The sequence below is a fragment of the Octopus sinensis genome, linkage group LG15 (assembly GCF_006345805.1).
Source record: "Octopus sinensis linkage group LG15, ASM634580v1, whole genome shotgun sequence".
In the NCBI taxonomy this organism is placed as follows: domain Eukaryota; kingdom Metazoa; phylum Mollusca; class Cephalopoda; order Octopoda; family Octopodidae; genus Octopus; species Octopus sinensis.
In genome coordinates, this window is record NC_043011.1 from 41,405,621 (window position 1) to 41,422,128 (window position 16,508).

The 16,508-nt window shown below is 42.2% G+C and overlaps 1 protein-coding gene across 1 annotated transcript in view; it reads right to left on the reverse strand.

The window, feature by feature from the left end:
• LOC115219748 (TRMT1-like protein) overlaps window positions 1-15,309 on the reverse strand; it is a 40,922-nt gene extending 25,613 nt beyond the window's left edge. Inside the window, exons 1-2 of the mRNA XM_029789985.2 lie at window positions 14,237-15,309; window positions 7,227-7,315 (exon numbers count right to left, since the gene is read on the reverse strand). Of these exons, the coding sequence (XP_029645845.1) occupies window positions 7,227-7,315; window positions 14,237-15,057 (910 nt within the window). The 5' untranslated portion in view covers window positions 15,058-15,309. The remainder of the gene's footprint in view (window positions 1-7,226; window positions 7,316-14,236) is intronic.
• Between the last annotated feature and the right edge of the window lie 1,199 nt (window positions 15,310-16,508).

Below are 16,508 nucleotides of genomic sequence, written 5' to 3' on the forward strand. Positions count from 1 at the left end.
TGATGTTCACTGACGAGTCGCGATCAGTCTCGTCAGTGACAAGCTGTCCATGTGCGACGCCGCAGGGGTGAGCGCTTCAACAAAGACTGCATTGCTCCCACCATGAAGCATGGTGGGGGTGGTCTGATGGTGTGAGGGGCGTTCAGCTACAGTGGTGTTGGGCGGCTCTATGCCATCGAAGGCAACATCAACGCAGCAAAGTACGTTGAGATAGTACGGGATACCTCTTTGGTGGCGAGGAGTACGTGCTCCAGCAGAACAACGCGCCTTCCCACACAGCCAAGCTCACAACCGGTTTCTTCAAGGACTATGGGGTGACGGTCATGGACTGGCCTGGCCAGTCACCTAACCTGAACCCTATTGAGAACCTCTGGAGTCGATTGGGTAGGGATTTGAATGTGCAGTAATACAGGAACCGACACGAGCTGTTTGGGGCACTTCTTGCTCCATGGAGGGCCATCCCTGCACAGTACCTGCAGGCACTCATAGACAGCATGCCGACCCGCGTAGCAGCTGTCATTGCTGCCAAGGAGGAGCAACAAGATATGACTAAATTTCACGATTAATAACAATTATGTGGTGTGCTGGGAGATGTTTTAATAAATTTTTGATTAAAAACGAGTTCGTTTCTGATAATAAGTTAATTAAATTAAGAAAATGTAAGAAAATGTAGAAATTTGAGAAGTGCTAATTAATTTCCGACGCAAGTGTATATACATATATATATATACATATAATTTTAATCCAAACGGGAAAACAGAAAAAACAACAACACGTGGAACAATTACAGTATTATTATTAATAGGCGCTCAGGAAAGATGGAAGCAGGAAGGTATGACGTTTCGAGCGGAGCTCTTCGTCGGAAACATAAAGAAGGAAGAGAGAGGAAAGAAAGATCCCAAAGTGGGCAACAAGAGGGAGAAAAAAAAAACGACTGGTGTTTACGAAGTACACATGGTGAAAAGCTACCGTCCAATCCATGCTAGCATGGAAAGCGGACGTTAAACAATGATGATGATGTATATATATACATATATATATATATATATATATATATATATATTACATACATATATATACACATACAATATATATACACATACATATATCATCATCATCCTCATCATCATCATTTAGCGTCCGCTTTCCATGCTAGCATGGGTTGGACGGTTCAACTGGGGTCTGTGAAGCCAGAAGGCTGCATCAGGCCCAGTCTGATCTGGCAATGTTTCTACGGCTGGATGCCCTTCCTAACGCCAACCACTCCGTGAGTGTAGTGGGTGCTTTTTACGTGTCACCCACATAGGTGCCAGATGGAGCTAGCAAACGGCCACGGACGGATGGTGCTTTTTACGTCCCACCGGCACGGGGGCCAGGCGAGGCTGGCAACGGCCACGAACAGATGGTGCTTTTTACATGCCACCGGCACGGGGGCCAGTCGGGGCAGCGCTGGCAACGGCCATGATCAAATGGTTCGCTTACTTGCCACTGGCACTGGTATCACAGCTGCAATTTCCATTGATGTTGATCGACTTCGATTTTGGTTCTGCTTTCTGATATCTGATTTGATTTGGTTTGATTTTGATTTTCACTTGCCTCAACGGGTCTTCACAAGTGGAGCTTTGTGTCCCAAGAAGGAAAGGTATGTATAAGTCGACTGGCTACATACCAGGTAGAGGCCACGGGTTATGGTCTCACTAGTCTTGCCGGGTCTTCTCAATCACAGCATATATATATATATATATATCAGAGAAGAGATATTTACATCATAGAAAGGACATACCCTACAAGTGCTCTGGAAGATATATATATATATACATACACACGAACATGGATTAAGCAAACGTGTATGAGTGTATATATGCAAATATAATTGTCTATGCAGCTATATTTAGAAGACATTAACAATGCGTATGTACACACAAATATATGTATAAAAAACTATTTCTATCCATGCATAAAGGTCGTTGAATTATTAATTTTAGTCATGGAAACCACACACATTACGTGCCCGCGCGTGTTTTTATGTGTGTGTGTGTATGTATGTATATATATATATATATACATACATACATGCACGCACACACACACACACACACACACACACATACATACATATTAAAATGAACAGGCAATAGGACGGCGCCCTGTATGACCATATTTGTTGGACAGGCAAAAAAAAACACACACATAGTTATATATATACAAACACATATTGCGTATGTGTTTAATGCCTTTGTATTATAACATATATATATATATATAGTGCCGGTGGCACGTGGCACACAAGAAAACCATCCGAACGTGGCCGTAGCCAGTACCGCATCGACTGGCCTCCGTGCTGTAGGCACGTAACAAGCACCATCGATCGTGGCCATTTTGCCAGCCTCATCTGGCCCCTGTGTCGTGGCACATAAAAAAACCATCCGAGCGTGGCCGTCTGCCAGCCTCGTCTGGCCACCTGTGTCGGTGGCACATAAAAAACACCATCCGAGCGTGGCCGTTTGCCAGCCTCGTCTGGCACCTGTGTCGGTGGCACATAAAATCACCCACTACACTCTCGGAGTGGTTGGCGTTAGGAAGGGCATCCAGCTGTAGAAACACTGCCAGATCTGACTAGACTGGTGCAGCTTTCGGGCTCCCCAGACCCCAGTTGAACCGTCCAACCCATGCTAGCATGGAAAGCTGACGTTAAATGATGATGATGATGATGATGATGATGATGATGGGTAAGGATATTTTGAATATATTTAATTAACAGAGCAGAAATATATAGTTGAATATATTAATGAAAATAATAGTAATAAACTAAATAAAAGGAGCAGTAAGAAGCTTAAATTGAGATACACAGATAGGCGAAGAGACAGGTGGGTAGGCATACAGGTATGAAGACTACCAGACAGACAAACTGACAGACAGATGTTACTGTTGACATACATTTTATTACTGAAACTTTTGATGCATGGGGAATTAAAAAGAAACTAGACGAGAAACAAATGAAGTAAAAGGGATAAATTATGTAGAAGTGGCTGTGTGGTAAGTACCTTGCTTACCAACCACAGGGCTCTGGGTTCAGTCCTACTGCATGGCACCATGGGCAAGTGTCTTCGACCAAAGTCTTGTGAGTGGATTTGGTAGACGGAAACTGAAAGAAGCCCGTCGTCGTATATATATATATATATGGCCCAGTGGTTAGGGCAGTGGACTCGCGGTCAGAGAATCGCGTTTTCGATTCCCAGACCGGGCATCGTGTGTGTTTATTCAGCGAAAACACCTAAAGCTCCACGAGGCTCCAGCAGTGGGTGGTGGCGACCCCTATTGTACTCTTTCACCACAACTTTCTCTCATTCTCTCTTCCTGTTTCTTGAGTAGCGTTGCGATGGACTGGCGTCCCGTCCAGCTGGGGGGAACACATACACAACAGAAACCAGGAAACCGGGCCCATGAGCCTGGCTAGGCTTGAAAAGGGCACATAAATAAAAATATATATATGTATGCATGTGTGTGTCTGTGCTTGTCCCCCCAACATTGCTTGGCAACCAATGCAGGTGTGTTTATGTCCCCGCAACTTAGCGGTTCAGCAAAAGAGACCAAAAGAATAAGTACTAGGCTTCCAAAGAATAAGTCCTGGGGTCGATTTGCTTGACTAAAAGGCGGTGCTCCAGCATGGCCACAGTCAAATGACTGACACAAGTAAAAGAGTAAGTCAGTGACTAACAATTTCATATTTCAAAGGGAGACAACTTCAGACATGTTTTGGTGTCACTTTAACCTCATCAGCAATCAGTGAGACATAGCCTTCCCTGTTGCTTTTAGTGTTGAAGCAATGAAGAACGAAGGTCCTGATTGAACAAGGCCTATTGGTCAAAGATGTTCCATTATGACCATCACATCTTATTTTAAGACTGTGTTTTAGGCACACAGATGTGTGGTAAGAAATTTTCTTCCCCACCACATGATTCTAGGTTCAGTCCCACTGCATGGCACCCAGGGCAAGTATCCTTTACTATAGCCCCAGGGCAATCAAAGCCTTGTGAGTGGACTGAAAGAAGCCCATCATTTATATATCATCATCATCATCATCATCATTATCATCGTTTAACGTCCGCTTTCCATGCTAGCATGGGTTGGACGGTTCAACTGGGGTCTGGGAAGCCAGGCAGCTGCACCAGGCGCCAGTCTTGATCTGGCAGAGTTTCTACAGCTGGATGCCCTTCCTAACGCCAACCACTCCGTGAGTGTAGTGGGTGCTTTTTACGTGCCACCGGCACAGGTGCCAGACAGGGCTGGCAAACGGCCATGGTCGGATGGTGCTTTTTACGTACCACCGGCACGGGGGCCAGGCGAGGCATATATATATATATATATATATACATACATACACACACACCCACACATATATATACTGATAAAAACAACTTTACATTAATCTGATGGGTTACTCCATTCTTTTATAGAGTACAAATTTATTGTTGTTAAACAAGAATCTTATTGACAGTGACTTTGAAGTTTCGGTCATTTAAGCTATCATACTGAAGCTGCAGTAGAAGAGGACAGTTGCCCAAAGTGCCATAGTGTGGGACTGAACCTGGAACCATGTGGTTGGGAAGCAAGCTTCTTACCACACAACCACACCTGCACCTATATATGTGTGAGCGTATGCACGTGTGTAGAAGGTTGAAAAGTAACACACGAGTTGATATCATCATCATCATCATTTAGCGTCCGCTTTCCATACTAGCATGGGTTGGACTGTTCAACTGGGGTCTGTGAAGCCAGAAGGCTGCATCAGGACCAGTCTGATCTGGCAGTGTTTCTACGGCTGGATGCCCTTCCTAACGCCAACCACTCCATGAGTGTAGTGGGTGCTTTTTACGTGCCACCCGCACAGGTGCCAGACGGAGCTGGTAAACGGCCACGAACGGATGGTGCTTTTACGTGCAACCGGCACAGGGCCAGACGAGGCTGGCAACGGACACGAACGGATGGTGCTTTTACATGCCACCGGCACGGAGGCCAGTTGGGGCGGCGCTGGCAACGGCTACGTATAAGATATGTATAAGAAAAATAAGACAAGGTAGAAAATGCTAAAGTAATTTTATCATGAAATACATTTTGTGCCGGTTTCAGCCTTTTCCACATTTTCAATTAAGAGCAAAACAGGAAACGCAATTGAATTGAAGAAAAAAATCAAATGAAATGGTTTGTAAATATTTCCATGGTCTTTAAATTCAGTGGGACAGTTTCCTTTTTTCTGTCTCTCTCTCTTTTTTTTTCCTTTGTGAAGGCTGCATAGGTAGTAGCAGATCTGAAGAAATAGTGTTTATGAGGGCAGAGAAATGTTGGTTCTGAAGTTTAATCAGCAGCAGACAAGGAAGAGGAGAAGGAGGAGAAGACAGAAGACAGAAGAAGACAGAGAAGAAGAAGACAGAGAAGAAGAAGAAGAAGAAGAAAAGACAAAGAAGAAGACAGAGAAGAAGAAGACAGAAGAAGACAGAGAAGAAGAAGAAGACAGAGAAGAAGAAAAAGACAAAGAAGAAGACAGAGAAGAAGACAGAGAAGAAGAAGAAGAAGAAAAAGACAAAGAAGAAGACAGAAGAAGAAGAAGAAGAAAGAGGAGGAGGGAAGTGGTATGACTCAGTAGTAGTGCCATCACAGGTGCTTTTTGCATGGCACCAGCAACAAGAGAAGTAAATGAAATAAAGAAGTTTTTTTTCTGCAAGAGAGGAGCGGCAGCCAGACGTATTTCACAAATTCAGTAAGGGAAGAAAAGCAATAAAAACCAGCTGCAGTTTGAGGCAAGTCAGAAGTGCTGGCAAGAAATGTAAAGAAGACATGCCGTGATTTTTGGCAGATACACTTTGAGATACTACAATCATGGATAGAAGCACCATACGAGTGTGATCGTTGACAGAGCGGCTATTCGAGTATGATCATTACCAGCGTTGCCTTACTGGCACTTATGCCTGTGCTAGTAGGGTCCCAAGAACACCATCGGAGCGTGATCGTTGCCAGAGCAGCCAACTGGCTTCCGTACCCGTGGCACGTAAAAGGGCAACATTCGAGCGTGATCGTTACCAATGTTGCTTCACTGGCACCTGTGGCAATGGCATGTGTAAAAAGATTCGAGCGAGGTCATTGCCAGTACCGCCTGACTGGCCCCCGTGCCGGTGGCACGTAAAAAGCACCCACCACACTCTCGGAATGGCGTTAGGAAGGGCATCCAGCTGTAGAAACTCTGCCAGATCAGATTGGAGCCTGGTGCAGCCATCTGGTTGCCAGCCCTCAGTCAAAATCGTCCAACCCATGCTAGTATGGAAAACGGACGTTAAACGATGATGATGATGATGATGAAGCCACCCAGTTCCAAAATGAATGAGTAATTTTCTCAGAGTTTTCCCAACTGTCGTAGGGTCCATTCTTAACCTTGGTGCAGCCCAACTATGTCTGAATCACTGGGGTGAGTGTGAGTTGTGAACGTTGGCTGCATGAAGTATGTGAAGGAACATGTCTAAGGCAATGGTTCCAGTTGTTAATTTGCCTGACACAGATGGGTCAAAAGTGAAACACTCAAAGTCATTTGCTAACAGAGACTTAACATACAATAAAGAATCGATGGGGTTCTGACCATTTAGCTAAACTGAAGCGCCATGCAGATTGAAAGTGTAATATGCAAATGTGTAGGGGCGAGGGGCATAATTAGGATGTGACCAGTTCATCCAATAGGCAAAGAGTTGGTGAAGGTTTAGTAAATGCTGGTAAGACATCCAAGGTGTTTCGAGTTTGGTGCCACAGTTAAATACAACCAGTGCACTCTGTAAAGGGGTTGTTGAAAAACAGGAATTAATGTAGGGGTCTAAAAGACTTTTTAGTCCGTCCAAAAACATGATAACTTCTCTAAGATTGGTGCTATCATATTATGCATCCAGTAAACTCTATAAATTGGTTAGTAAATGATCAAAAATAATGTAGGGGTCAAGAGAAACCCTTTGGACCATTCAGGAATATTACAACCACTCTAATGCTGGCAGTCTGATAAAATACAACTGGTATACTCTGTAAAGTGTTTGGTGATAGGGAAAGCATGAAGGTGTAGAAACAGATTCAAAAGTAGAACATACAAAAGAAACACAGACCACCACAACTCCCCCAACCCATGCCAGCATAGAAAGTAGACATAAAAACAATGATACTGATGGAAAGGAGGAAGAAATCAGCAATCTTACCAGAGCCACCAAGAGCATCAAGGCAGGCGGGAGGTGAACCAATATCACGCTGAGAGCAGAATGTTCCTAGTGTACAAAAGACAAATTCTCTGCAACAGAAAAAGAATAAAGAGATATTATAGTTTGGAATGTAGATCATTGTTACATGTTAATTAACAAACAGTAATTATAGAGAAATAAGGATTTAGCATCAACAGCATCAGAGGTAGCAACCATTGTATACGGACATCTGGCAACAGCAGCAGGAGCAAAATGGCTCCACAAACTTCATTTTTGTGTGGTGTGTGTGTGTGTGTGTGTGTGCGTGCGCACGTGTGTATCATCATTGTCACATCATTTAACATCTGCTTTCCATGCTGACATGGCATGAGTTGGATGGTTTGACAAGAACTGGCAAGTGGGAGACAACACCAAGCTCTGATCTTTACAAAAGTGTACCGGGTGCTTTATTTTGTAGCACCAGCACCATCAGGGTCACCAAGCACCTTGCAGAAAGTCCCCTCAACCGAGATTGGGTAGTATTGAAGGAGATGGATTCATGTCAGTTGATGTGAGGTCAAAAGAATAACAGATGGATAGGAAGAGATGCCTCGCCAGAAGTGCCAGGGTATATCCTTGAGGTTCAAAGGTCATAATATAAGTGACAGAAATTTTTGCCATTATTTATTCACCATTACTCAGGTCTCGTTTGTAAATAGGAATTACAAGACTGTACATGTAGAAAACATGTAAGATATTTCCTCTCAGATACAGGATCAAATGATGTATTAGTTGGTTCTCTGTAGAATTTCTAAAAGGAAATTTCTTACATGTTTCTCCAGCATGTACAATTTTGTGATTCCTATCAACAAATGGAACACATATAAGGGTGAATAATACCAAAATCTTTTTCCAATCCCTTTCCTTGATATGTAATTATTCTGCAAAAAGCTATTTCCCACTATTTTTCAACTCTTTATACACGGCTCACACGAATATCGGGTTGTCTGGAAAGTTCGTACTGATTTATAGTAGCTTACCTTTCGACTTAGTTTAGAACATGTTTGAGTCCATAAAATAGGATTTGACTACACCTCCATTTAGAGCTATCTTTTTGAGGAAGAAGGTTTATGTTCCTATAACCTGTGTTAATTCTGTAACCCTTTAAAATGGAAAATAAGAAAGATCATTTTCGGCACTTGATGCTTTTCTTTTTCCGTAAAGGAAAAAATGCCTCACAAGCAACCAAAGAAATATGCGCAGTTTACGGTGATGTTTCTTTATTTGAAAGTGGTTCACAAGGTTCCAAGCAAGAGATTGTAGCATTATTGATAAAGAGCGATCAGGCAGACCATCCACTACAGATGATGACCAAATCAAGTCATTAATTGAGAATAACCCACATTACACAACCCAAGAATTGGCAGAAAGCCTCAATCTATCAAAATCCGTTGTTCGTGAGCACCTGGTAAAGCTTGGGTACACAAATCGCAATGATGTTTGGATACCACATGAGTTGAGTGAGAAGAACCTTTCTGTCTGTGATTCGCTTTATAAACAGAATGAAAACACGCCTTTTTTAAAGCAAAAGGGATTATCTACCGAAACGTTCAGAGAAAGCGATCCTGGAGTAAGCGACATGAGCTACCCTTAGCCACCCCAAAATTGGGTCTTCACCCTAAAAAAGTCTTGCTTTGTGTCTGGTGGGATTGGAAAGGAATTTGGTACTATGAGCTTCTCCCAAGTAACCAGACAATTAATTCTGAGAAATACTGCACACAATTGGACGAGTTAAAAGCAGCAATTCAAGAGAAACGTCCAGAATTGGCCAACAGGAAGGGTGTTGTTTTCCAACATAATGCAAGACCGCACGTTTCTTTGGGAACCAGACAAAAATTGCTGCAGCTCGGCTGGGATGTGTTAACCCACCCTCCATATACACCAGATATTGCTCCTTATTCAGGTCTCTGCAGAATACTCTTAATGGTAAAAATTTCAATTCCTTGGATGACATAAAAAGAGACCTTGATGAATTCTTTGCCATTAAACCACATCAATTCTGGGAAGCTCTTACTCTTTTACTTGTTTCAGTCATGTGACTGGGACCATGCTGGAGCACTGCCTTTAGTCGATCAAATCGACCCCACGACTTATTCTTTGTAAGCCTAGTACTTATTTTATCGGTCTCTTTTTTGCCGAACCGCTAAGTTACAGGGACGTAAACACACCAGCATCGGTTGTCAAGCGATATTGGGGGGGACAAACATAGACACACAAACACGCACAGACATATATATACATATATACGACGGGCTTCTTTCAGTTTCCGTCTACCAAATCCACTCACAAGGCTTTGGTCGGCCCGAGGCTATAGTAGAAGACACTTACCCAAGGTGCCACGCAGTGGGACTGAACCCAGAACCATGTGATTCGTAAGCAAGCTACTTACCACACAGCCACTCCTACGCATGTGTATTTTCAAGTTAAAGGAAAGATGGAGACACATTGTGCAACAAAATGGTTCATATTTGGTTGATTAAAAATGTAATGGCAAGTATTTATTGACCTATTTCTTTCCTTTAAAAATTAGCATGAACTTTCCAGACAACCCAATATTAATATCTACATACAATTTTGGAGGACTGGAATAAGCTGATTCAATTCATGAGGACACAGCTTGGATTATAACCCAATCTACATACTATATATAGATATACATTTTCTCTTATTTGTTTCAGTTATTTGACTGCAGCCATGCTGGAGCACCGCCTTTAGTCGAGCAAACTGACTCCAGGACTTATTCTTTGTAAGCTTAGTATTTATTCTATCGGTCTCTCTTGCTGAACTGCTAAGCGATGGAGATGTAAACACACCAGCATCAGTTGTCAAGCGATGTTGGGCTGTGGGGGACAAACACAGACACACGAACATATACATACATCATCATCATCATCGTTTAATATCCGTTTTCCATGCTAGCATGGGTTTGGACAGTTCAACTGGGGTCTGGGAAGCCAGAAGGCTGCCCTTCCTAACGCCAACCACTCCGTGAGTGTAGTGGGTGCTTTTTATGTGCCACCTGGACAGGTGCCAGACAAGACTGGCAAACGGCCACGATCGAATGGTGCTTTTTACGTGCCACCGGCATGGGGGCCAGACGAGGCTGGCAATGGCCACAATCGGATGGTGCATTTTACATGCCACCGGCACGGAGCCTAGTCAGGGCGGCGCTGGCAACGGCCACGTTCGGATGGTTCCCTTACGTGCCATCAGCACTGGTATTACAGCTACAATTTCCATTGATGTTGATCGATTTCGATTTTCATTTGCCTCAACAGGTCTTCACAAGTAGGGTTTGTGTCACAAGAAGGAAAGGTATGCATAAGTGGGCTGGCTACGTCCCAGGTAGAGGCCATGGGTTATGGTCTCACTTGTCCTGCCAGGTCTTCCCACGCACATCATACTTCCAAAGGTCTCGGTCTCTGGTAATTTCCTCAGTGAGACCTAATGTTCGAAGGTCGTGCTTCACCACCTCGTCCCAGGTTTTCCTGGGTCTACCTCTTCCACAGGTTCCCTCAACCGCTAGGGTGTGGCACTTTTTCACACAACTATCTTCATCCATTCTCGCTACATGACCATACCAGCGCAAACGTCTCTCTTGCACACCACAACTGATGCTTCTTAGGTCCAACTTTTCTCTCAAGGTACTTACACTCTGTCGAGTATGAACACTGATATTACACATCCATCGGAACATACTGGCTTCATTTCTTGCGAGCTTACGCATGTCCTCAGCAGTCACAGCCCAAGTTTCACTGCCATGTAGCATGGCTGTTCATACACATGTGCCATACAGTCTGCCTTTTATTCTGAGCGAGAGGCCTTTTGTCACCAGCAAAGGTAAGAGCCCTCTGAACTTTGCCCAAGCTGTTCTTACTCTAGCAGTTACACTTTCATCACACCCACCCCTGCTACTAACTTGATCACCTAGGTAACGGAAGCTATCAACAATTTCTAGTTTTTCTCCCTGGAATGTGGCGGTAGTTGGTCTCTGAGCATTTTCAGTGTTTAATATATATATATATGAGCCTCGACTGGCTTCCGTGCAGGTGGCACGTAAAATGCACCCACTACACTCACGGAGTGGTTGGCGTTAGGAAGGGCATCCAGCTGTAGAAACATTGCCAGATAAGACTGGAGCCTGGGGCAGCCTTCTGGCTTCCCAGATCCCCGGTCGAACCGTCCAACCCATGCTAGCATGGAAAACGGACATTAAACGATGATGATGATGATTATATATATATATAATATATATATACGGCAATAAGAAAATGGAGGGGATCAAGAAGTGGTATTCATCAACTTTTAGGACATTATATTTGTCTATTTATTTATGCCTATAAGTTGATGAATACCACCTCTTGATCCCCTCCATTTTCTTATTGCTGTATAAATTAAAGGTAAAACAACTTTTTATCCTCACCCATTTATTACATTCAGTAGTGTAATTGCCATGCAATGAAAAAAACACTTGTGTATTAATAATTGGGTATTTCTACCAGCAGTATATTGGATAGATATTATCCCTTAGTTGGTTGGATTCACAACCTTTAACTCTCTTGGAATTATATATATACATATATATATACAGGAGTGGCTGTGTGGTAAGTACCTTGCTAACAAACCACATGGTTCCGGGTTCAGTCCCACTGCGTGGCATCTTGGGCAAGTGTCTTCTGCTATAGCCCAGGCCGACCAATGCCTTGTGAGTGGATTTGGTAGATGGAAATGAAAGAAAGAAGCCTGTCGTATATATGTATATAATATATATATGTGTTTGTCCCCCTAGCATTGCTGACAACCGATGCTGGTGTTTTACGTCCCCGTCACTTAGCGGTTCGGCAAAGTACTGGGCTTACAAAGAATAAGTCCCGGGGTCAATTTGCTCGACTAAAGGCGGTGCTCCAGCATGGCCGCAGTCAAATGACTGAAACAAGTAAAAGAGTATACAACGGGCTTCTTTCAGTTTCTTTCTACCAAATCCACTCACATGGCTTTGGTCGGCCCGAGGCTATAGTAGAAGACACTTGCCCAAAGTGCCACGAAGAGGGACTGAACCCGGAACCATGTGATTGGGAAGCAAGCTACTTACCACACAGCCACTACATAATTTTTCCTTTTACTTCATTTGTTTCTTGTCAAATTTACAGAAAACAAAAGACGAAGACAGGTGTTGGAACAAGCAGATCCATTAGTTTAATTCATGGGAAGAATAGAATACATACTATATGTGTGTGCGTGTGTACACATATATACATACATACACTTATGCACTCACATAAATATTCCCAACCATGTGGTCATGGGTTCTGTCTCACTACATGGCACTTTGAGTGTGTTCTAATATATCCCCACACCAACCAAAGCCTTGAGTGAATTTGGTAGATGGAAACTGAAAGAAGCCTGTCAGATATGTATGAGTTCAGGTGTGGACATGTCTTGACATCGCGATGATTGCAAGCAAGCATCACCATCATGCAAGTGATGTTGTTCACTTCCAGTCTTCCATGAAAAACAATGTCTGGCTATGGGGAAATATTGGAAATACCGTCGTGCTTGGAAAATAGGCAAGGGTTGGTGACAGGAAGGACATCCAGCCGTAGAAAATCAACCACAAGAAAATTTCATCTGATGCATGCAACCATCAAAAAGTGGACATTAAACAGTGAATATATCATCATCATTATCATCATCGTTTAACGTCCGTTTTCCATGCTAGCATGGGTTGGACGGTTTTGACTGAGGGCTGGCGAACCAGATGGCTGCACCAGGCTCCAGTCTTGATCTGGCAAGAGTTTCTACAGCTGGATGCCCTTCCTAACGCCAACCACTTCGTCTTTTGTTTTCTGTAAATTTGAATAATATATGTATAGGGACAGGAGTGGCTGTGTGGTAAATAGCTTGCTTCTCAACCACATGGTTCCGGGTTCAGTCCCACTTCGTGGCACTTTGGGCAAGTGTCTTCTACTATAGCCTCGGGCTGACCAAAGCCTTGTGAGTGGATTTGGTAGACAGAAACTGAAAGAAGCCTGTTGTATATATATATATATATATTTATTAAAGGTTGTGAACTCAACCAACTAAGGGATAATATCTAGCCAATATACTGCTGGTAGAAATACCCAATTATTAATACACAAGGGTTTTTTTTTTTATTGCATGGCAATTACACTACTGAATGTAATAAATGGGTGAGGGTAAAAAGTTGTTTTACCCTTAATTTATACAGCAATAAGAAAATGGAGGGGATCAAGGGGTGATATTCATCAACTTTAAGACATAAATAGACATAATATAATATAATGTAATTTAATGTATGTGTATATATATACACACACACATATATATATATATATATATATATGTATGTATTTTATAAAACTAAGATGAAGCACACTTGGAATGGTTAACCTTCAATTCTGAGGGGGCTCTTTTCTCTCAAATGGAGAGGCAAAACTATATCCCATAATTAAGTAACAGTTGCATAATTATGTATTTAACACTGATTACTAAAATATTTATTAAGCAGTTTGAAATGTAGCTTACGGTCCACGTGTAGCCCATTAAGAATTGAAATAGGGACCCACATTTCACGTCTGGCCTGGGCCATTTTTTATGTACGTTTGTATGTTTATAAATATATATATATATATATATATATATATATATATATATATATATATATATACGCCTGTATGTGTGTGAGTGTGTATATTTGTGCATATATGTCCCCGTACATATGTATGAGTGTGGGTGTCTGTGTATCTGCCTATGTTTGTGTTTAATTGTTTAGGGGTATACATGTGTACGGGGTTTTTTTTAGTATGCTTGTACATGTGTGCTTCTGCGTCTGTATGAATGTATGTGAATATATGTGTGGATATATATATATATAAATACACATTTATATATATACGAGCATATGTGCCTTTTTATATAATATATAAATATATACAAGGTTATGTTCTTACCTTGCAATGGCCATTTTCGGATTATAATGCAGTGACTTGCCTGTCCTTTCATAGGTGGACAAAGCCGCTCCGCTGTAGTGGCCAGCAATATCCACACCGGCCTCGGTGATAAGACCTGAACAATTATTGTCTGTCTCAGTGCTGGCAGCCTCCGCCGTGACGCCAGAAGCAGTCACAGAAGCGACGGCACCAACCGAACATCCATACGTGTTCTCCATTCTTCTCCTAACGCCAAACGGCTTGCCGTAGAATTTACTGTAGTAGTTGTTGAAGTTGTTGTTGTACTGTTGGTAGCGATAACGGTAACGTTGGTGTTGGTACTGATGATTATGATGATGATGGTAAAACTGCGGAGGAAAGTGGTTATAGAGATAGTGATGATGTTGTTGTTGTTGTCGGTTATTCTCGATATTGGTGTGCGATGCTCCGTGCGTAGTTGTTGTTGTAGTTGTATTATTATTATTATTATTACTAGTTGTAGTAGTAGTAGTAGTTAATGTTGTTGTGGTGGTATTGCTACTCTTATTACTACTACCACCGCCACTACTACAAGAACTAGAATTAGTGAACGTTTTTGTAGCGGCAGCGGTTGACGTTAACAATGAAGATGAGAGCGACGATGGCGATTGTAATGGATGGGGTAGAGATGATACAGAAGAAGACGAAGATGTGGTGACGGTGGAAGAAGAAGAGGATGATGATGATGATGGTGTTGGAGCAGGTGCTACACAAGTGATGTTCGATGCAGCAATAGTCGATGGTGTAGTAGTTGTAGTTGGTGCTGTTGTGGTTGTTGTTGAAACGAAATAAGGTTGTGTCATGATGCCCAAAAAACAACCTCAAAGAACAGATGTCGCCGTCATACTCGGTGGACTTGTGCTGCTGCTGCTGTTGTTGCTGGTAATGGTGATGATGATGGCGGCGGCAGCGACGACGTTAGACGAAATGATGTCGAACCACATAAAAGAGCTACTACCGTAACGGGAGATAACTTTTCCTCAAGCGTTAGGAGACGGGCAAGTTATGGATGTATGCGTTTATTATATACACGGTGGCTCAAAAGTCACTGAGGGATTGCATCTTTTGATAATTCTTTTATTTTTGACATTTTTCTTTTCTTTTCGTGGATTTTATGGACCAGGTTCTAGAAATTAATTATGGAAAAATATGGCACCGCATAACGCTCCCAAGTGGTGAAATTGTTCTATCAAAATCAGGGGTCAGTTATTCAAACCCAGAGAGCATGTCGTTGGCACTTTCAAGTTAGTGATGCCCAAAGGAAAACACCATTAGGAACTTAGTTCATCGTTTTATAAAGCAAGGGGCAGTAAATGATCTCCCACAATCTGCGAGACCTCGCACTGTCAGAACTCATGAGGTAAGAAAAGTAGTGCGAGAGAGTATTGAACAGAATCCGGGCATTTCAACTCGTAGGCGGTCCAAACAGCCTGGTATTTCACAAACTTCGTTGCAAAGAGTTCTCTGCAATCTTACCCTTTCTCCATATAAGGTACAGTTGGTTCAACAGTCGAAGCCCCAGGACTATGAGCACAGGGTCCAATACTCTGTCGGAATCCAGGAATTTGCTCGAAATGGCTCCAAATTTTATACAAAAATTGATCATGTCTGATGAAGCTCATATTTGAATGAGTTCGTCAACAGACGAGAATCCGAGAGCACTAGACCGTAGAGAATTACACCTCATAAAATGTGAAGATGAAAATGGACGCCATTTAAAAGATATCGTTTTTCATACGTAATACAGAGGTAGGATAAAGAAAAAAAGGACTAATGCAAATTAATCTCCATTATCTCCTCTATGTTGAATTAAAATTTCATACACCTATTTGTAAAAATAAGCGATTTCTTAAAACCCCTCAGTGACTTCTGGGCCACCCTGTGTATATATGGATAGATAGATGTAGATCTTTTCCTTTTGAACGGCAGATGTCAACACAATTTCTAGTTAACTAAACACTTTTAAACTTCGTATACTGGTAGAATGTGTTTATAAAACATCATTTTGTCTTGGCTTTATTGAGAAAATTCTATAGTTTGTAGGATATTTCGTCTGAGAATCCGAGCATTTCGGCAATTTTAACCAATCGATTACCTCCATTCAACTAAAATCATTTGCTGCGTCTAAAACTGAGACAACATCCTGTAACTAATCCTAAACCTAACCCTATTTTTTTTTCTTAATTGTTGAATTAATTTAATTGTTACGCGTGTAAAAAAAACCGAAAGCAATGGAAAATGATTTAAACAATTA